The 17,710-nt window shown below is 40.5% G+C and overlaps 1 protein-coding gene across 1 annotated transcript; it reads right to left on the bottom strand.

Moving 5' to 3' along the window:
* Positions 1-4,884: 4,884 nt before the first annotated feature.
* LOC115754646 (chalcone synthase 2) lies at positions 4,885-6,838 on the bottom strand. The gene is made up of 2 exons (XM_030693740.2): positions 6,544-6,838; positions 4,885-6,153 (listed from the first exon to the last, which is right to left on the bottom strand). The coding sequence occupies exons 1-2, from the start codon at positions 6,719-6,721 to the stop codon at positions 5,156-5,158; spliced, it is 1,176 nt and encodes a 391-aa protein (XP_030549600.1). The 5' UTR covers positions 6,722-6,838; the 3' UTR covers positions 4,885-5,155.
* Between the last annotated feature and the right edge of the window lie 10,872 nt (positions 6,839-17,710).

Genomic DNA, 17,710 nt, shown 5'->3' with positions numbered 1-17,710 from the left:
CCTTTCAAGAAAGATGGACCTTAACATTGATGCAGTGAAGGACATAACAATGGTGTGAGCTATTAGACTGTTGCAATTTTTTTTTGGTTTTTTTTTGTCTTTTTATTGCTCAAATTCATATGCAGGGTATGGGCCAACATATCCTTTCGTGGACAGGAAGTGGGATTGATGGCCGAAGTCCTCCTGCAAATCTCCATTGGCGTTGATGATCCGTGCCTTGCTGGTACTTTGGGTGACAGTATGCGTCTGGGGCCCACCTAGAGAGAGAGAGAGAGAGAGAGAGTGTTGATCCAGTTGAACCTCACGGATCTCAAAGAGTCGTCCCAGTTGGATCAAAACCTCGCAGATCTCGAAATGTTGTCGACGGTGTCCGATGTTTTGCCCCGAGACTTGCGATGTCCAATGAGATTTTGGTCTTTTGCATTCACCGTATTCCATGCTTCGTGGGGAGAACATTGCTAGGACTAGGGACTTAGGGGCAGCTTGTGATTCCCAATGGTCGCTAGTTTACTTTACTCTGCACTAACATTTCTTTCTTATTTTCCTTATTTAAAATTTAATAACATAAACTTTAATCTAATAAGCGATACCCTCCTTAAACTTTTATTTTATTTATTGTAATTTATGACCTGTGGTCCAATATGAAATGTCGTACATGAACTTTAATACAGCTTAGCGACTATGTTGAACAATTACCAACAGTTCATGAACCATACTGAACAAGTTAAAAATTAGGAACGTCGTTGCACATTAAGTCAAAATTTAAGGATCACGTTGCGCAAATTAAAAATTCAGGGACGATAATGCACGTTCTACCAAAGTTCAATGACAATTTGTGTTATTCTCCAAGATAAATAATATGTTCAATTTTGGAGAGACCCTAAAAGTTTTATCATTTTGTTTATATGCAAATAAATATGACAAGCCGTAAGTACTTTAAAAAATTTGGCAAAATTTGATGTAGTGTTTGAACAAGCCAATCTCCAAATATATATAGAGACCACTTATTCCACTATCATTCGAAGCTTGTTCCTTCATTTTCTTTTCCATAGATGGGCAATGCCTCCATGTAGTTGCAAGATGGAAATTGATGGCTTATATCAATATCCAAAGAATTACTTATTACTATTTGAGGAGTAGTTAAGTGTCAATCTACGAGAGACTATCAACAAATTAAGAGCGTTCGTGCCGTTAAAATTTATTGATTTTATCAAGTGAACTTATGTAAAATCATCACATATAAGTAGAGCCTAGTTTAAAAAAAGAAAGAATATAGACATTATTCCCTTGATATTACTCCATGGAGGAGGTTTGCACCCAAAACTCTTTTATCTTGCAATATGGTTAAGGTTAAGTCTCAAATCTGTCCGAACAATTTTTATTTTTTTTGTCTTAGAAAAGCCCTAACTTCTAGGTCTAGTTCCAAATCTAACCTGAACTTTTTTGTCTAAGAAAAAATCACCAATTTTTCCTCTACTACCAAATCCACCCCATTAGTCCTCTATCCAAAATTCACCGTTAGCCGTCCCTAATTTTCTTATACTGGAATGGTTTCATTTTGGAAATTTTCTTTATTGGGTTGGATTTAATATCCACGTGGAAATGCCACGTTTGTTTGTATTTATTGGCCCATTGCTTTGTTAATGTGGATTTTTATAGACGTTGAATTGCCACATCAAGTTGGGACTGGACCCCGGGTAGATTTGAGAATACATTAAAAATTTGTGATTTTTTTAGACAAAACAAAATTCGGGCCAGATTTGGAACTGTTCCTAAAGTTTGAAGTATTTTTCGAGACAAAAAAAAAAGTTCGGGATAAATTTGGGACTGGACCTAAAGTTGAGAGTTTTTTTTTAGGGAATTAAGCCCACTAAAAATAGGATAAACCTTTTCTCTTTATTGACCCAACCTGAGAGAGAAACCCTAGCACCCCATGCACACTCAAGATGGCACATGAACGAGTGAAGTGAATGAAGGAGACTCAGACCCTGGAGAACTCCTATCTCAATAGTGAGCCCAGGCCCAAAATCAACTCCTCGGGCTCGAGGCCCAGTTTCACCTCAACCCTATCCAAGATCATGGGCCCACTGGGTAGTCCGCGCCCGGCACGTCTGCGACGCAAAGTGGCGCAAAAGACCAAGTGGGTGATCTTGGCCTTTGATGGCCTTTGTGGCCTCTTCCTTTCCTAGTTTTGGGACTTTGACCACCATGTCTTTGCTTGGCGCGCGCATGACAATACTTACGCTTCGGGAATCAACTTCTGATTAGAAATTAATTTTTCTACTTCTACTTAGAAGTAGAAGTTTATTTCTCTATTTTTACTCTAGAAGTTGATTTCTGATAAGAGAAATTCGTTCGGTAATGGTTGAAAATTTATAATTCCGAACATTATTGAAACAAAATCTTCTATGAAAAATTATTGTTGGCGGTCGAAAAATTTCTACTTTATTTTAAAATTTCTTTAAAACATAATTTTTATTAATAAAAATATTATTTACTTTTTTAAAAATAATAATAATAATAATTTTTTTTACTCTTGCAATTGGATACAAAGACTTGACGGCGGCGGCAAATGAGGTGGTCAATGATTGGTTGCGGCTGGTGGTGGGAGGTTGGAGGTGAGGGGTGGCGGTTGTCGGAGGTTGGCCGTGGGCAATGGTCGGTGGATGGCGGCGAGTGGCGATGGTTGCGGGTGGCGGTCGACGAAGGTTTGCGGTGGGCGACAGTGAGTGATGGTCGGCGGTGGTCGCAGGCGGTGACGAGCGGTGGCCGGTGGAAGTCGGCAATGGTCGGTTGTCGGCTAGGGGGTGGTGGGTGGCGTTGGTCACGGGTGGCGGTAGAGATTGGCGGAGGTGAGCGTGATCGAAAAGAAGGTGATGGCGTAATAAAAAAAAGAAGGGCAAGACGAGAAGTACTTGTTCTTTCGACATCTCCTCACTTGGATACATGTAGCGATTTTTAATCTTGAATTTTCTCCTGAAAATGCGTGAATCCTCGATTCAAGACAAAATTGCTTGACACCATCCATCGATGTATGAAGCAACAGCCACGTTTAAAGAAATAATTTTCCTATTCAAGAAGTCCTCTATAATCAGATGGGTTTTCCTATTAAGGAAGTCTATTGCACAATCTGAGGTTCATTTCCCGTTAAACATACCGAATGTAGCAAGCACATATCGATGGTCACTATTCTTCCTTTTCTTCTCCAGTAGCCTGCTTTGAAACGGGACGGGGACACTATCTGGCGTATCCCGAACACAACAGTCTACCTCATACTTGATTAGTCCATCGAGCTACATGCCGGTAGCCACTCATTATCTGGATAGCTTTTACTATTCTTCCGGGCCAAACTTGGAATTATCTAGGCGTCGACAACAAGGACCTCGCTTTCGTTTTCCTCGTTACATGATGTGATACATGCACCATCCTTTGTCTTTGTAATCTCAAAACCTACGAGAAGGAAAAACGCTTTCTTCTTTGCCTAATTATTTAGGATCTTTATATGATAAATATCCATTTTATTATAATCCTTCGTCGTGGATGAGAGGGGTAAGCGGGTCCATGCTAAACCCTACTTAAGCAACATAGTCATCCCACGTGGTACGCAGCTCGGCGAGATCGCTGTCCTGATGGCCATTGATTGTGGCAGGGCCCTCGGTCCACAGGGCACGGCGGAGTTCCCCAATGGTGGCCATCATTTTGACGGGAAAATTATTCAAAAAGTCATAAATCTATTGTGTAACGACTAATTTAGTCATAAACCTTTCAATTGTACCATTTTTTTTATCGAACAATTGTACCAATTTAGTCCTAAACATTTTGACGATTTGCCAATTTAGTCATAAACATTTTGACAGTTTGTCAATATAATCATTTCGATTAATTTTTTCAATTCAGTCCTAGATCTATTATTAAAAGGTTTAGACTATATTGTCAAAATTTTTAAAAAGTTTAAGACTAAATTGACGATCGTTAAAAGGTTTATGATTTTTTGAACAATTTTTCCTCGTTTTGACTTAACCAAGTGTAGAAGGTCACGGCCGCGGCAGCGGCGGGGCAGCCAGCGGAATGTGCCAAGAGTCGAAGCGGTACTGAAAAAAAGTTGTTGAGGGGCCAAAAGCGGAGCATCAAGCTGGGTCTTTTAACATGCGGGAGAAGAGTTGGAGAGCCTTGGGGTAGCTGGAAGTCACGTGATGGAGAAGCTGCATGGCACGTGGCTTTGGCGTTTGACTATTTGGAGTGTCGTGGCCGTTTGAAGTGGAGGACGTTGAAGTTTCTTTTTGGTTTTGCTACGAGGAATTAAGCCATATCTCAATGAGCTCATACGTTCAATGAGATATTTTAGGTCGCCCCAGTCACGTGACACGATTAGCTGGTCTATTATCGGGAAAATTATTGCATGATCTATAAATCGGGTAAAACCAATACAATTCCAATTATTAATTATGTGAGTTCATCATGCGATTTACGTGATTAAAGATAGAGTTGTGTTTAATTCATATCCTTTATAGGCCATACAATATATATATTCTGTCAAAAGTAGCTTTGCCATCGACGTAGAGAGAGTGATCTTCTAGAGCTAGAATGGTGTGAATAGTTCTCGAGAAACTGAAATGTAATTGTAAATTGTAATTCCAAACGATTGTGTGGCTACGCAAATTGACATTCATTATGTGAAAATTAGGGACCATTATCAAATAAGTACTAAATGTACTGTACGTTTGCCAATGCAGTCTCGAACTTTGAAATTTTATCAATGTGCTATTAAGCGTTTGTGCGGAGTTTCAAAGTAGTCCTTCTCGTCAATCGCTGCCGATTAAAGCTGATGCACCATCCATCCAATAATCGAGCGCTTAGACAAGAATTGAAACTACTAAATGCCGATCTAAACAAGTTAATAAATATTGCATATGAAATATTATTGGGGAAATCATTGGTACACATAATAATCCCCACCACATTTTATTTCAATGTAGCCCAGAAGCACCTTGTCCCCCCCGCTGCAACCCCCTGTTTTTGACACTCAAAATGCGCACATAATGACTTAAAGTAAATTAAAAAAAATAAAAAAAAAACGAAAATGATAAAAAAAAATAAAATCGGGGAAATTGATGACAAACCAAAATAAAATGAAATCGCGGAGAGCGAGTTTTGGCTAAGCCCGGGCGGGGAGACTATGGAGGACCACGGTCTCGACGGTGAGCCCGGGTCCGAACCCGAACAACACGCCCCACTCGAGCCCCTCGCCGGTGGTCTTCAGCCCCTCCTCGGCCGACTTCTTCCTCATCTCGTCCAAGATGAACAGCACGCAGGCGCTCGACATGTTCCCGTACTCGCTCAGCACGTGGCGTGTCGCCCTCAGCTTCTCCGGCTTGAGGGCCAGCTTCTCCTCCACCTGGTCCAGGATGGCCGGCCCGCCCGGGTGCGCGATCCAGAAGAGGGAGTTCCAGTCCGAGATGCCGAGCGGCTGGAAGGCCTCCACCAGGCTCTTCTCGATGTTCTTCGAGATGAGCCCGGGGACGTCCTTGAGGAGGTGGAACGTGAGCCCGACCTCGCGGAGGTGCCCGTCGATGGCCCCGTCGCTGTCCGGGAGTATGGTCTGGGCCGCCGAGACGAGCTCGAACATCGGCTTCTCGACCCCGGGCACCGGGTCAGACCCCACGATGATCGCGGCCGCGCCGTCCCCGAACAGGGCCTGGCCGACGAGGCTGTCGAGGTGGGTGTCGGTGGGGCCTCGGAAAGTGACGGCCGTAATCTCGGAGCACACGACGAGGACGCGGGCCCCCTTGTTGTTCTCGGCCAGGTCCTTGGCGAGGCGGAGGACCGTGCCCCCGGCAAAGCAGCCCTGCTGGTACATCATGTACCGCTTGACGGCAGGGCGGAGGCCCAGCAGCTTGGTGAGCTGGTAGTCGGCGCCGGGCATGTCGACGCCGCTGGTGGTGCAGAAGACCAGGTGGGTGATCTTGGACTTGGGCTGGCCCCACTCCTTGATGGCCTTTGTCGCCGCCTCTTTGCCGAGCTTCGGGACTTCGACCACCACCATGTCTTGCCTCGCGTCCAACGAGGGCGCCATGTACGCGCAGATGTTAGGGTTCTCCTTCAAGATCTCCTCAGTCAGGTGCATGTAGCGTTTCTTGATCATCGACTTGTCGCCTGAAAAATTCCTCAGTCATTAATTACAAGATCTTCAAGAAGGCAAACTTTCATTATTTGCCTCGCTAATAACATATGTTTTACCTTTTTTTTTCCCCCATTTACCTCGTTAATTTCTCTCATTAATTAGCGAGAACTCGCTCGATCCAACTCAAAAAAGAAACATAAAAATCGCATCTCCTATACATAGAAATTGGCGAATTAGAGTGCTCTGTGCTCATGCAAACGCCAGATGATACGAAAATCTTCTTCCCGATACTACTCTTCTTCCTATAGTTGAATTGCAGAATAGCAGCGACTCTTTACCAATCTCACGTAGAAGCAAATCATGATCATGAACCACAAAGGTTGAAAACAAAGAGCATATGTATATGTGCGGTGCTTGCTTACACATGCGCCGGAACTTCTCCTTCAGCTCGGTCTTGTGCTCGCTGTTCGTGATCCGGAAGTAATAGTCCGGGTACGTGCTCTGGTCGACGCAGTTGGGCGGGGTGGCCGTCCCGATGGCCATGACCGTGGCGGGGCCCTCGGCCCGTTGGCTGCGGCGGACTTCCTCCACGGTGACCATGATTTCCTCCTCCTTCTCGCCGGAGGCCGTGAAGCTGTTGCAAGCCTTGCGGTGGTGGTGGGAAGAGGGTTTTGTGGAGAGAAAAAGCAGAGGAGAGGAAGTGCGTGGCTGTGGAATGTCGGAGCATCGAAGCGGGGCAGCTTTTATGCACGACGCGAGAGGCGGATGGAGGAGGAGGAGGAGGGGTAGATGGGGAGTCACGTGCTCGGGGGGCGCACCCAACCGAGACCGAGAGGCTGGACGGCACGTGACTTTGGGTGTTTGGTGCGTCGGCTCGGTTTACTTGTCCATCAAACCCTCCACATGATCTGCCATGCGCCTCGCCCCTACTTACCATACCAAACCCCCCAGGAACGAGGAGCGTGTTGGTCCAATATGGGCCTCATTTTTTTTTTTTATAATGTTTCCCCAAAAAAAATTTAGGTTGCTCAATAATTTTTTAGTTTCCGTATTCGAACGTATAAATGCCACGTGCATGGTCCCCACTTCATAAAAATAGAACACCGCAAAGCGAATTTTCCATCATTTTAACATTTGGTTATGACCCATCTTGTTTAATTTACATTATGTCCATCGAATTTAAGCTTGAATTGTAGGGCCTTGCAAATCACGACGATACAGAGCAGAGCTTATTTCGAATGTTTCTCGAAATAAAGGCTTTGTTTGTTCCGCAAAAAATGAATGATGTCGCAAACATTTTTTTTCGAAAATAATCACATACATCGCTTAAAATAATTAGTCAACGAAAAATATTAGTAATTTCGATTTAAACATCTTCATGAACAATGAAAATAATTTTATTTCATTCATTTTTTTATAATTGATACAAGTTATCTTTTTTAAAAAAATATTTTTTAAAATTATTCATTCTCCGTAAAACAAACGGAGCATCAAATACTTACTAATTTTTTTTTTCCGTTTTTAACTTTTACTGGCCACATGCATGGCTACAACGTATCACGATGAAGAGGGAAGAAAAGGGCAAGAAAGATGATGATTATATTGTGCGGAACAAACGATCGAATAATAAATAGACAAAATAAGAAAATAAATCGGACACTGGATGTACGTGGTTCTACGTCCACGGGAAGAACAACAATGAATTGCACTACTGAACGAGCGATACACAGAGATTACGGACCATATTCGAGTCACTCAAATACTCTCGGTGTTTTCCAAGCCCCAATTACATCCTAGAACGCACCACGTATTTAGCTCCCAATTCTTAACGAAATAATCTCTCAATCTCGCAAAGGAATTAAAACAAATTTTAGACTCACAAGATTTGATTGGTTTTGACACTTGAATACTTGATGTAATTCCGTGGAATAAACTTTACTTGTCGGATGAACGATGTGAAGACCCACGCACAAGCACTCACATAAGCGACGCTTCTTCAAGACTTGAATATCTCAACAATGGCGTCCTGTTTTTTTACTAAGCACACCCACGGCCAAGTTCGGGAATCATATATATAGGAAACGCAAGCTTGACCGAAATATTATTTTCAAGTCCACATGGCACTTTTCAAATCTTGATCGTCACCTCTACAGTAACTAGGAAAGAATATTTTATTCTTTGTCTGGCCCAAGCTTTCCTTTTTCTTGTATTCTGCTCAGTAATTAAACTTCAACAAACGTCCTAGTTGAATTAAAACAAATTTTAGACTCACAAGATTTGATCGGCTTTGACACTTGAATACTTGATATAATTCCGCGGAATAAACTTTACTCGTCGGATGAACGATGCGAAGACCCACACACAAGCACTCACATAAGCGATGCTTCTTCAAGACTTGAATATCTCAACAATGGCGTCCTTTTTTCTTATTAAGCACACCCACGGCCAAGTTCGGGAAGCACATATATAGGAAACCCAAGCTTGACCGAAATATTATCTTCAAGTCCACATGACACTTTTCAAATCTCGATCGTCGCCTCTACAGGAACTAGGAAAGAATATTTTATTCTTTCTCTGGCCCAAGCTTTCCTTTTTCTTGTATTCTGCTCAGTAATTAAACTTCAACAAATGTCCTAGTTGTTAACGATCCAAGATAGACTTCGCAAATTTATGCACATCCGAGTTTATCCAAGAAAGAATATAACTAATCTTTCAAAATCTTATCCTCTTGTCAAAAGATATCCAAAACACGCATAATATATTTTGCTCGATTTCGAACGTCCGTAAAATATTCGATTCGAAATATTTACAGTTTTATTTTGGGCTCAAAGTCGAGACATATTTTAACATATTATGATTCAATTCACCAATTTTAATTTGGTAAAAAAAAATGTAAGTTCGATTTACATGGAGTCGTAAGCATGTGACATTGTGATGTATACTTGTGCTGTTTGGTGGGATTGCTTGAGAGGCCGATTTGAATAATAGTTTAGCAAGCGAGTACGGACGCACGAGGTCCCCCACAAAAGATCGCTATCAAAACGTGGCGACTGAGTTTGGCAGATTGAACGGGGAAAGATGACGGGGTTGCAAATTTTTTTTCTTTGTTTGTCATCAAGATTGTGACCGTGAATTTGCCGTTTAAGACGGTGCGGTGTAAAAGGGACCCTTCGATTTGCACACGATTTTAATTGTAGTAGTTTCTTTTTTTGACCAACTTTTTGGCTCGAATAATTACGTCAATTTATGCATATCGTCTCGTTTATGTGTATTAGATGAGGTTTTACTCCTAAAGAAGGGTCTCTTACGATTATTCCGAATATGGGATGTTATCATTCGGATATGATTTTTCCATAGTCAATCCATCATTTTAATCACGGAATCCAAACCTTGTGGATGACAACCTTTTCTCTATGACATCATGGATGGCAATATTTTCTCTACGATGGGTTTGGTTTAGCTTTCCCAAGAGCCCTTGGGGTCTCAAAGCCCCTTGTGGAATGTGGGGCGTTTAGTTTTACATCTAAAGGCGGGTCTTTTAAGATTATTCGGAATATGGGATGCTATCATTCAGATACGATTTTTCCATAGTCAATCCATCATTTTAATCACAGAATCCAAACCCCGTGGATGACAACCCTTACTCTATGACGTCATGGATCTACTTGAAAAATATTCAAATTGAAAAAAGAGGAAGAAAATATATAATCGAAAGCCTTATAGTCCGTGAAGAAAAATGAAATTTATGTGGGTCCTAATATTGGTTGGAAACTTTATAGCTACCCATTCGCCGTCCTTTTACAATAAGCAATTGATAAATATGGTATACGCGGTGGATTTTATGGAAGAAAACCTCCATATATATATATATATATTGATAATCATTTACGAATTCTGAATTAGTGGATGATGAGCTTTTCTCTATTATTTGATGGGTTTACACAACAAAGTCTTTTCCCAACTAGAAAGTGCATGCTTTGACTTGCTGTCTCTGTAGTCAATAGGCAATTTATGGCCATCTTGATTGATTCTATGCCTTTCCTTCCTTTCGGCTTGGTAACTCCACCCGGTAGATTTCCTATTTAGTTGGTTGGTCTCCGTTTCTCAAACTCTTCGGTTAGTAGGTCAATCAATGTCGGTTTGATGGTTAGTCACTTGACTTTCGCTTGGATAGTGAATGGCTAAACCGATATCTTTCCTTCCGCTTCGATCTCGGTGACTGTGATAAATAAACTTTCCCTCTTGTCTTTCCCGAAAGTCTAGGTGTTAAACGACTCTAAAGAGAATGAGTGCCCAATGAACGGAGAAAAGCTACAATCTATGACACAAATCTTTAGAGACATGTTGCATAAAATTGTAAAATGCTATGTGGATTACCCAGCAATAAAAGCCGTAAAGGAGTTGACCACTTGGGGGATTTACCAAAACTCTTCTTTAGGCTTAAGTGTTGACACCCGATTTTTAATCATTTTATCTTTAGTAAGTTAATTAAAAATACCAAAAAAAAAAATGTAAAATTACAAAATCAACTTTGGAAGCCTTGGCCCAGCCTTAGGAACCAATTTTGAATAAAAAATATTTTTTGTAATTTTTGATATTTTTCGGATTTATTTTTATTATAAAAATATCCAAAAAAAGGAAAATTAGTATTCGTGGTCATAAAAATTCAAAAAAATAGTAAATATTTTTATTTTAATTCCCTTTTCATATATACAATTTAAAAATTAAAAAATTCAGTCTGGGGTCACATGATCCTTCATAAACATAACCACGAATTGAGCCTAAAAATTACGTTTCGAGCCCTTTTAATTTTTATTTTCATATTTTTTGAGTCATGACATTTTCCTATAACAGATCATATTTAATTTTGGTCCAAATAACCACAAAAATTACACTATTGGACTAAAATGACCTAAATGCATAAATATTTTTCAATTTAGTCATTGGTTTCACTCAAAGTGCAATTAATATTTTTCTAGGAGCACCCATGAAAATCTAAGACCATTATTCTTTAGTTTTCATCATTCTACATCCATTGGTGGGGGTGGCTTAGCTCGATTTTTCCGTTTAGGCTTTGGTTTTTACAAAAATCATTTCCGGGTCAAATTTAAAAATTGAGGTTTTTGCACCAAATCGAACTTTTTTATCTCAAGAACGCCTTATTTAGATGGAAAACATGTTGTAGAACCTATTTCTAGCTTCAATTTCATAAAAAAGGTCATTTTGGGGGTCAATTTGACAAATATAAGTGACTTGGTTGGACGGGTTGGGCGGATCCAACCCACGACCCGGTTACTGTTCATCTTCTTCCCCAATGCACCCTTTCACGCCCAGAAGTGCACCCCTTCCAAAATCAACCAAATTGGATACCTTTTCGGACGTAATCGACGACGAAAGTGATTGGGCTTTGTAGTTAACACGTTCCTAGTTCTAATGAACCCAATTTCACGGGGTTTCATTGCCGGATCCGGATTGCTCAGCCCCATCTCAACCATTGCCCGGAACTGGACCCTCGAGCTCATACCAGTCGAATTTTGGCCAAATCAGCAGCCATTTTGCGACATCCATGCCATGTCCTCGCTCCGACCTCATGCCAGAACATTCTCCCCGCATTTGTCGTATTGTGGACTCGGGTGTCACACGAAAACGGTACGGAGCGAGACGGGGCAGCTGGTATTCTGGAGACAAAAAGGACAAAAAAAAAAGTTTAAAGGAATTTCGTGAGCTGCTGTCGAGTACAGAGAGACAGGGCGCGCATAGGGGTAGTATACATTGTCTATAAGAAGAGCGAGTGGCCGGAGGGCTAAAGGTTCCGCAAATTTTGACGAATTTGAGAGAAAAAGAGGCGGCCATGGCTGGTGTTTGAGGGCTCTCAGGCTGGTGAGCAAGGTTTTTTGGAGGAGGACATCTAAACGAACCGAGAGGCCTTGAGCGACAATCACCACTACCGAAGCTTCACTAACACCATAGCTTTCCAACTAAACATTACCGACCACCTATCGTCGCCAGAGTTGCCTGAAAAGGTAGTCCAAATGCCTGTTCAGGACCAGCCCCTTACTAGGTTTAATATAGTTGGCTAGTTTGGTCCCGTTGGACTTTCGGGTCAAATGGGGCCAAACCAACCACTCCTATTCATGCATATATGCTTATTACATGTCCCTTGAATGATTGCATGCTTTGGATGAGCTTATAATGCCTCAGATTAGTGGTTTTTGTGTTGCACATCACATGTTCGATGAAATGCCCATTGTCATTCAAATACCATAGTTTGAGCTCTTTTTTTCAATGCCTTCGCATGATTATTTTTGGTTTGTCTTGAGCTTGTTGCGTTCTATGTGTGTAGTTCTTCATAATGGTACTTTGTTTTGCTCCGGGTGATATGTGGATGTTGAGATATGAGCTTGAGAACATGGCTTGTTGATAAGCGATAAAACCTATTTTAAGCTGAAAACAATTTGACCCCCTTAATTTGGGGTCATTTTTTTCTCTCATTTTACTTGTGTTTTGGATCATTCTTGGCTTAATCTATTCGTCTTGTGTATCTCTTCACGTTGCTATGTCATTTTCCCCATGGTTGTGCTAGAAACGTGAGTTATATCCCTCTAAAGTCGCCTCCATGAACTATGCTTTTTTCAGATCTGAAAATTTTTCTTCAAGCTTTGGTTAGTGCAAACCCCTGACTTTTGGGGTGATTTTCTCTCCGGTCTTACATGATTTTGGGATTATTATTATTATTATTTCATATTACTCCTAGTTTATAGCTATTTGTATTGATATATTGTTTGCCCATTGATTGTAAACGAGGTGGGAGTTATGGCCCTCTAAATTTGCTATCATGAGCTAACCCTGAATTTTGAAAAAAATTTAGGTGTTGGAACAATGGGAACCTGCCACTTTGAGATAATTTTTCTTGATGGTTTCTCAAGCATTTGAGGTGATTCTTTGGTTGGTTGTGCTCCTTGTGTGTAGCACTTCGTGCTGATACCTTGGGTTTGGTTTGATTATCTCTGTGGGTTTGGTTACAATCTTTCAAAGTCACCTTAATTAACTTCAAAGTGAGAGGCTTGAAATTTTTCCCAAGTCTAGAAGTTGTGAATTTGCATGTTTGCGGCCTTGGTATAGTGTGCTCGGGTGGAATTTTTATGAGCCGCTAAGTGCATTAGAATCCTTCTTGTTTCATATGGTATTAATATCTTATGCTAATTGTTTATGTACATTGAGATAATTGCTTTCAAAATTGCCTCGGTGAACTGCAAAGTGAGGGGCTCGATTTTTGGCGGTGTTGGGCTTACGATAAGCCCTCTTCGTGATGCCATTATGACGTCGCTCAGTTGGTCATTTCCCAAGCTATCGGTTGTTTTGGAAACTAGATCATACCTATTTTCATGGGGTGTGATTAGTGTCCTTTGATTTAATTTGAGCATCAAGATATTTGCCTCTAAATATGCCTCGATGAGCTGCAAGGTTGGGGGTCATTTTTTTCCCAAGTGTTGGCCATCAAGTGGGCATATTCGTAACGTCATTACGAAGCGCTCGATCACGTTTTTCTCAAACCGTCAATCATTTTGAAAACCCATTTCTTCTAAGTTTCCTATGATATGATCGGTTTTCATTAATGATTTTCAAGGGTCGAGATATTCCCCCGACAAAGTGTTTCGTGGATTAGGGGGGATTCCAAACAAAAAATATCAAAAAATGTTTTATTTTCTTAAAATGGTGTCGTTTAGGCTGACTTGAAACCCTTAAGGTTTGGGTTGGGCGCCCTTGAGGCATGGGTCAGGTCAGCCTAGTCCTTATAATTTTCGAAATAAAAAATAATAATTTTTTTAAAAAATTTTAAAAAAGAAAATCATTAAAAAATCATTAAAAAAATCCGAAAGTTCAGAAAATTCATAAAAAAATCCCAAAAAATATAGGAAATAGCTACAATCAACTGGCCAAACCTATTTTGAATGTTCTTACACCCCCAAATCCTTCCAAATTGACAATTTTTCCCTTTTCGGCGAATTGTCCTCGATCTTTCCCAAATCAATCCTAATCCTTAATCATATTTTTGAAACCTTTAGGGCTATACTAGGGATGTCTTGACTTATCTTGATGTGCCTTTTGGATCCTTGATTGTGCACTTACTTTATTGATTGTGATTGATAGGATTAGTCTTCCTAATTTGCATGATACCTAGATTTAGACTTACCTCACCCGAAAACCGCGCCCGCATGAAATCATAGTTAGGATAATCACTCGACATTAGGTACCAAAAGAGAGTTGATAGAGATATCGACGTAACCAAATCCCCGAACCCAAAATCTCTAGTTCCATATAATTGAACGATTTCTCCCAATAGTTTGGTGAGGTATCCGACCAATCTTCCAAAAATGATTGGTGGCAACTCCTTTTTGTATGCACAAGTTGCACATGTCACACGACCCCACTAAGGTCGAACTCAATCAATGTAATTTCCTTCGAAAATATTCCCGTTGTGATTTGGTATGAGCTTGGGAGGGCCCACGCCAAGAAAGCCCACTACCTTCCAAAGTGGGCCTCTTGGCAATCCATTAGCCCGACGTATCGATGACTTCTTTTTGAGTGTAGGGGACACGACAGCTGGCGACTTCACTAGGGAGTTGGTTTCAAACCTTAAGTGGACTTAGGTCGTTTTTAAAATGTTGAGTGCTTTTTTTGACATATTTTCTACAAGGCGCTCTTGAAGGTGAGGTAAGTTTGCTAATCATGTATTATATGTTGATGTAGATTGGAGTGATAAGGGGTGGAGTCTTTGTTGACCGTATTTTATGCATATTTGGAGTTTGGGATTATTTGTTTATTTATGCGCATTTAATTTAAAAAAAAAATAACATAAGCATAACTAAAACACACTAGGCATGTGACGGGAAAATAGGCCAAAAGAGCATGTGAAGTTACATTTGCTCGACATGCACTCAAATTTTTAAAGTTATGACACTAAGGAACTTTTGAAAGTTTATTTAAATAGACCCCCTTAAAAAATTTTGGCCTTTTTATTTTCTTTTCCCACTATTTGATATCAAATGTTGTGCATGTTATTGTATATTTGAGGATCATGACACTATGCACACATAAGTGCCCAAACCCAGGTCGTGAATCACCCTTTTAGGTCGCTTTAGATAGGGTATTCGTATGCGAAGCTCTAGCGTTCGATCACGTTGGGGTTGACCATATCCGATCCCTCTCATTATCCAAATCGATGATTCTACCCACTTGTTGTTTGATTGTGCTTGTAGATGAATCTATCGAATTGAATAATGGGAGCCTTTTTAGGTCCATACCTTATCCCATTTTTGATTTCTAGAGTTAAACCCCACTTGTCTCATATTCATGTTTAATGGATGGTTGGTATACCTAAAACAAAAAAAAATATCACCAGCAAGGTGGGTTGGTAAGGCTTTCTCATCCTTAAACTCGCCATAACTCATTGTTACATGTCATAAATTGTGCATATCATTCATATTCTCATTCTTGAGCATATCATGCATCATTCGTGCACAATTCAAATGATTAAGTTAACTTCCATTTAAAAAAAAAAAGGCTAGATGGAGATGATTTCCCCAAGTCCGTCGAAGGCGAAGTTAGCACCATTTTAGCATGAGCGTGAAGTTACTAGGCCAATTTGTACAATCATACCGCTTATCTATCATTGGGGCACGTCCTAGAGTCATTGATATTCCATCCGACAAGGAAGGTTCCGGAGCTATTCCATCATGAGGTCATTGAGGTTTCATCCGATGAAGACAATAGCATGGAGTAGCTGATTTGGTGATACCGAAGTCATTCCGTGAAGACCAAACTTGGGGCATCTGTATAGGTTGTGTGGTCTTACATTCCATTGGTCTATCTTTTTCATTACATAGTCTGTTCTTCATTACATATATAGGATCTCTGCTTGTGGAATCCTTTCTATCATATCTCCCTAGATTTGAGTGTATAGGGATCTATTTGAGTGTGTGAATTTCCTTTAGGGTTTTTACATGTCTTGACATTGGAATGTGGTAATGGGATTTCTCTCAATCGTTTAGATATTCTAATCAATTGCATAGTTCTTTTAGTTGAAATCCGGTTTAGAACTCTTATTTGCCCTTTTTGGGCCAAATAAGCGAGTCTAATCCTTATTTCACCAAAAGGAAGTATAAAATTCAAGGGAAGATTAGATACTCGAATTACTCCCGTTCCTAGTAAACAACTTCAATTTGGATGTTCTATCTCCCATTGAATTTAGGACGCATTGAAATTGTGCTTTAATCTTTTGAGACATTCCACTAGTTTTCCTAGGAATTGCCCAAAAATAATTACCACGAATTACATTCCTTCCGATTGTATGGTTTCTTATGAAAAATATTAATTAAGAACTTCGCACATGAGACTAAGGTTTGTGTAAAAATTCTTATCTTTATTAGTTATGAGAAAGCATAAAATTGAAAGGATTTGTGCTTTTCTTCTTATTCTAACATGGTTCTCTCATTCAAATCAAGTAAACTTTAAAAGCGAAATCCAAAGACTTGTGTGAAGACTCAATCACAAGCTAGGATGGAACGGAAGAGCATGGAGAAACATATGACTAATGTGGAGAATCAAATGACCCAAGTGATCGTAATGATGGCAGAGATGATGAAGACGCTCTTTCTCACTACACAAAAGGCATCCCTAATGGCCTCAAATCCTAATCTGATTGTCCAACCGAGTTCCTCTAATGCTACCGATACCAATCAAGCTCCAAATGCAGAAACCCCTCCTAAAATCAAGCCCGTGATGGTTAATCTTGAAAAAGAGAAGAAAGGGAAATATGGCGCTATTGAAGAGGAAGGAATGACTGAAGAAACTCTATCGGCCCCATGCCCTATTTTGAAGAAAGAATTTAGTTGCTTGATGGAGGAAAAAATGCCCACAAACCCTGTGATACCCCAATTTTAGGGTTCCTCCAAGTAATGACCACGAACGAGCTAAGGTAGAAGCTACGGAAGATTGGGAACAGAGCTAGTTCACAAATCATGGGAAAACTGCCTACGAGCGAGACAAGATCAATTTTAGTGTTCGGATATATATTTGTTTACGAGAGACCATAATTTAGTATCGTCCGATTGAGACGTGAATTTTGCGGTAATCTCAATTGAGTACGAGACTTGATATGGATCGATCTCGTTAAACACGCATTGACTACGAATCAATCTTGACAAGGTCTATACTAGACTAAGGATTGGCTCATCAATCGATCGCGAACGTTTTCCCGATGCAAAAATAAATTGATCCTAAGCTCGCTTAAGGCACTATATCTTTAGAACCTTGTATTTAGACACGTGCCGGTCATGGACCGATCACCCCGGTTGTGCAATATGTCGTGTGGGATTACGAACCGAGACAAGCTAATCTTGTATAAATGGTAAATTGGTCATGAAAGGTTACCTTGGTTGTGTTTCGATTGGGCATTCGGTTAGAAATGAGTGGTTCCAACTCTAAACAGAACCATATGTAAAAATGCTTATTTTCAATGGCAAGGGGACACGCCTAGGATACGCCGGACTACATGTCCGGCTTTGTTCCTCGGGCGATCCTACCATG

This window comes from Rhodamnia argentea, chromosome 1 (genome assembly GCF_020921035.1).
Source record: "Rhodamnia argentea isolate NSW1041297 chromosome 1, ASM2092103v1, whole genome shotgun sequence".
Classification (NCBI taxonomy): domain Eukaryota; kingdom Viridiplantae; phylum Streptophyta; class Magnoliopsida; order Myrtales; family Myrtaceae; genus Rhodamnia; species Rhodamnia argentea.
Note: the sequence above shows the minus strand (reverse complement) of the source record. Positions and strands in the feature narration are given on the sequence as shown.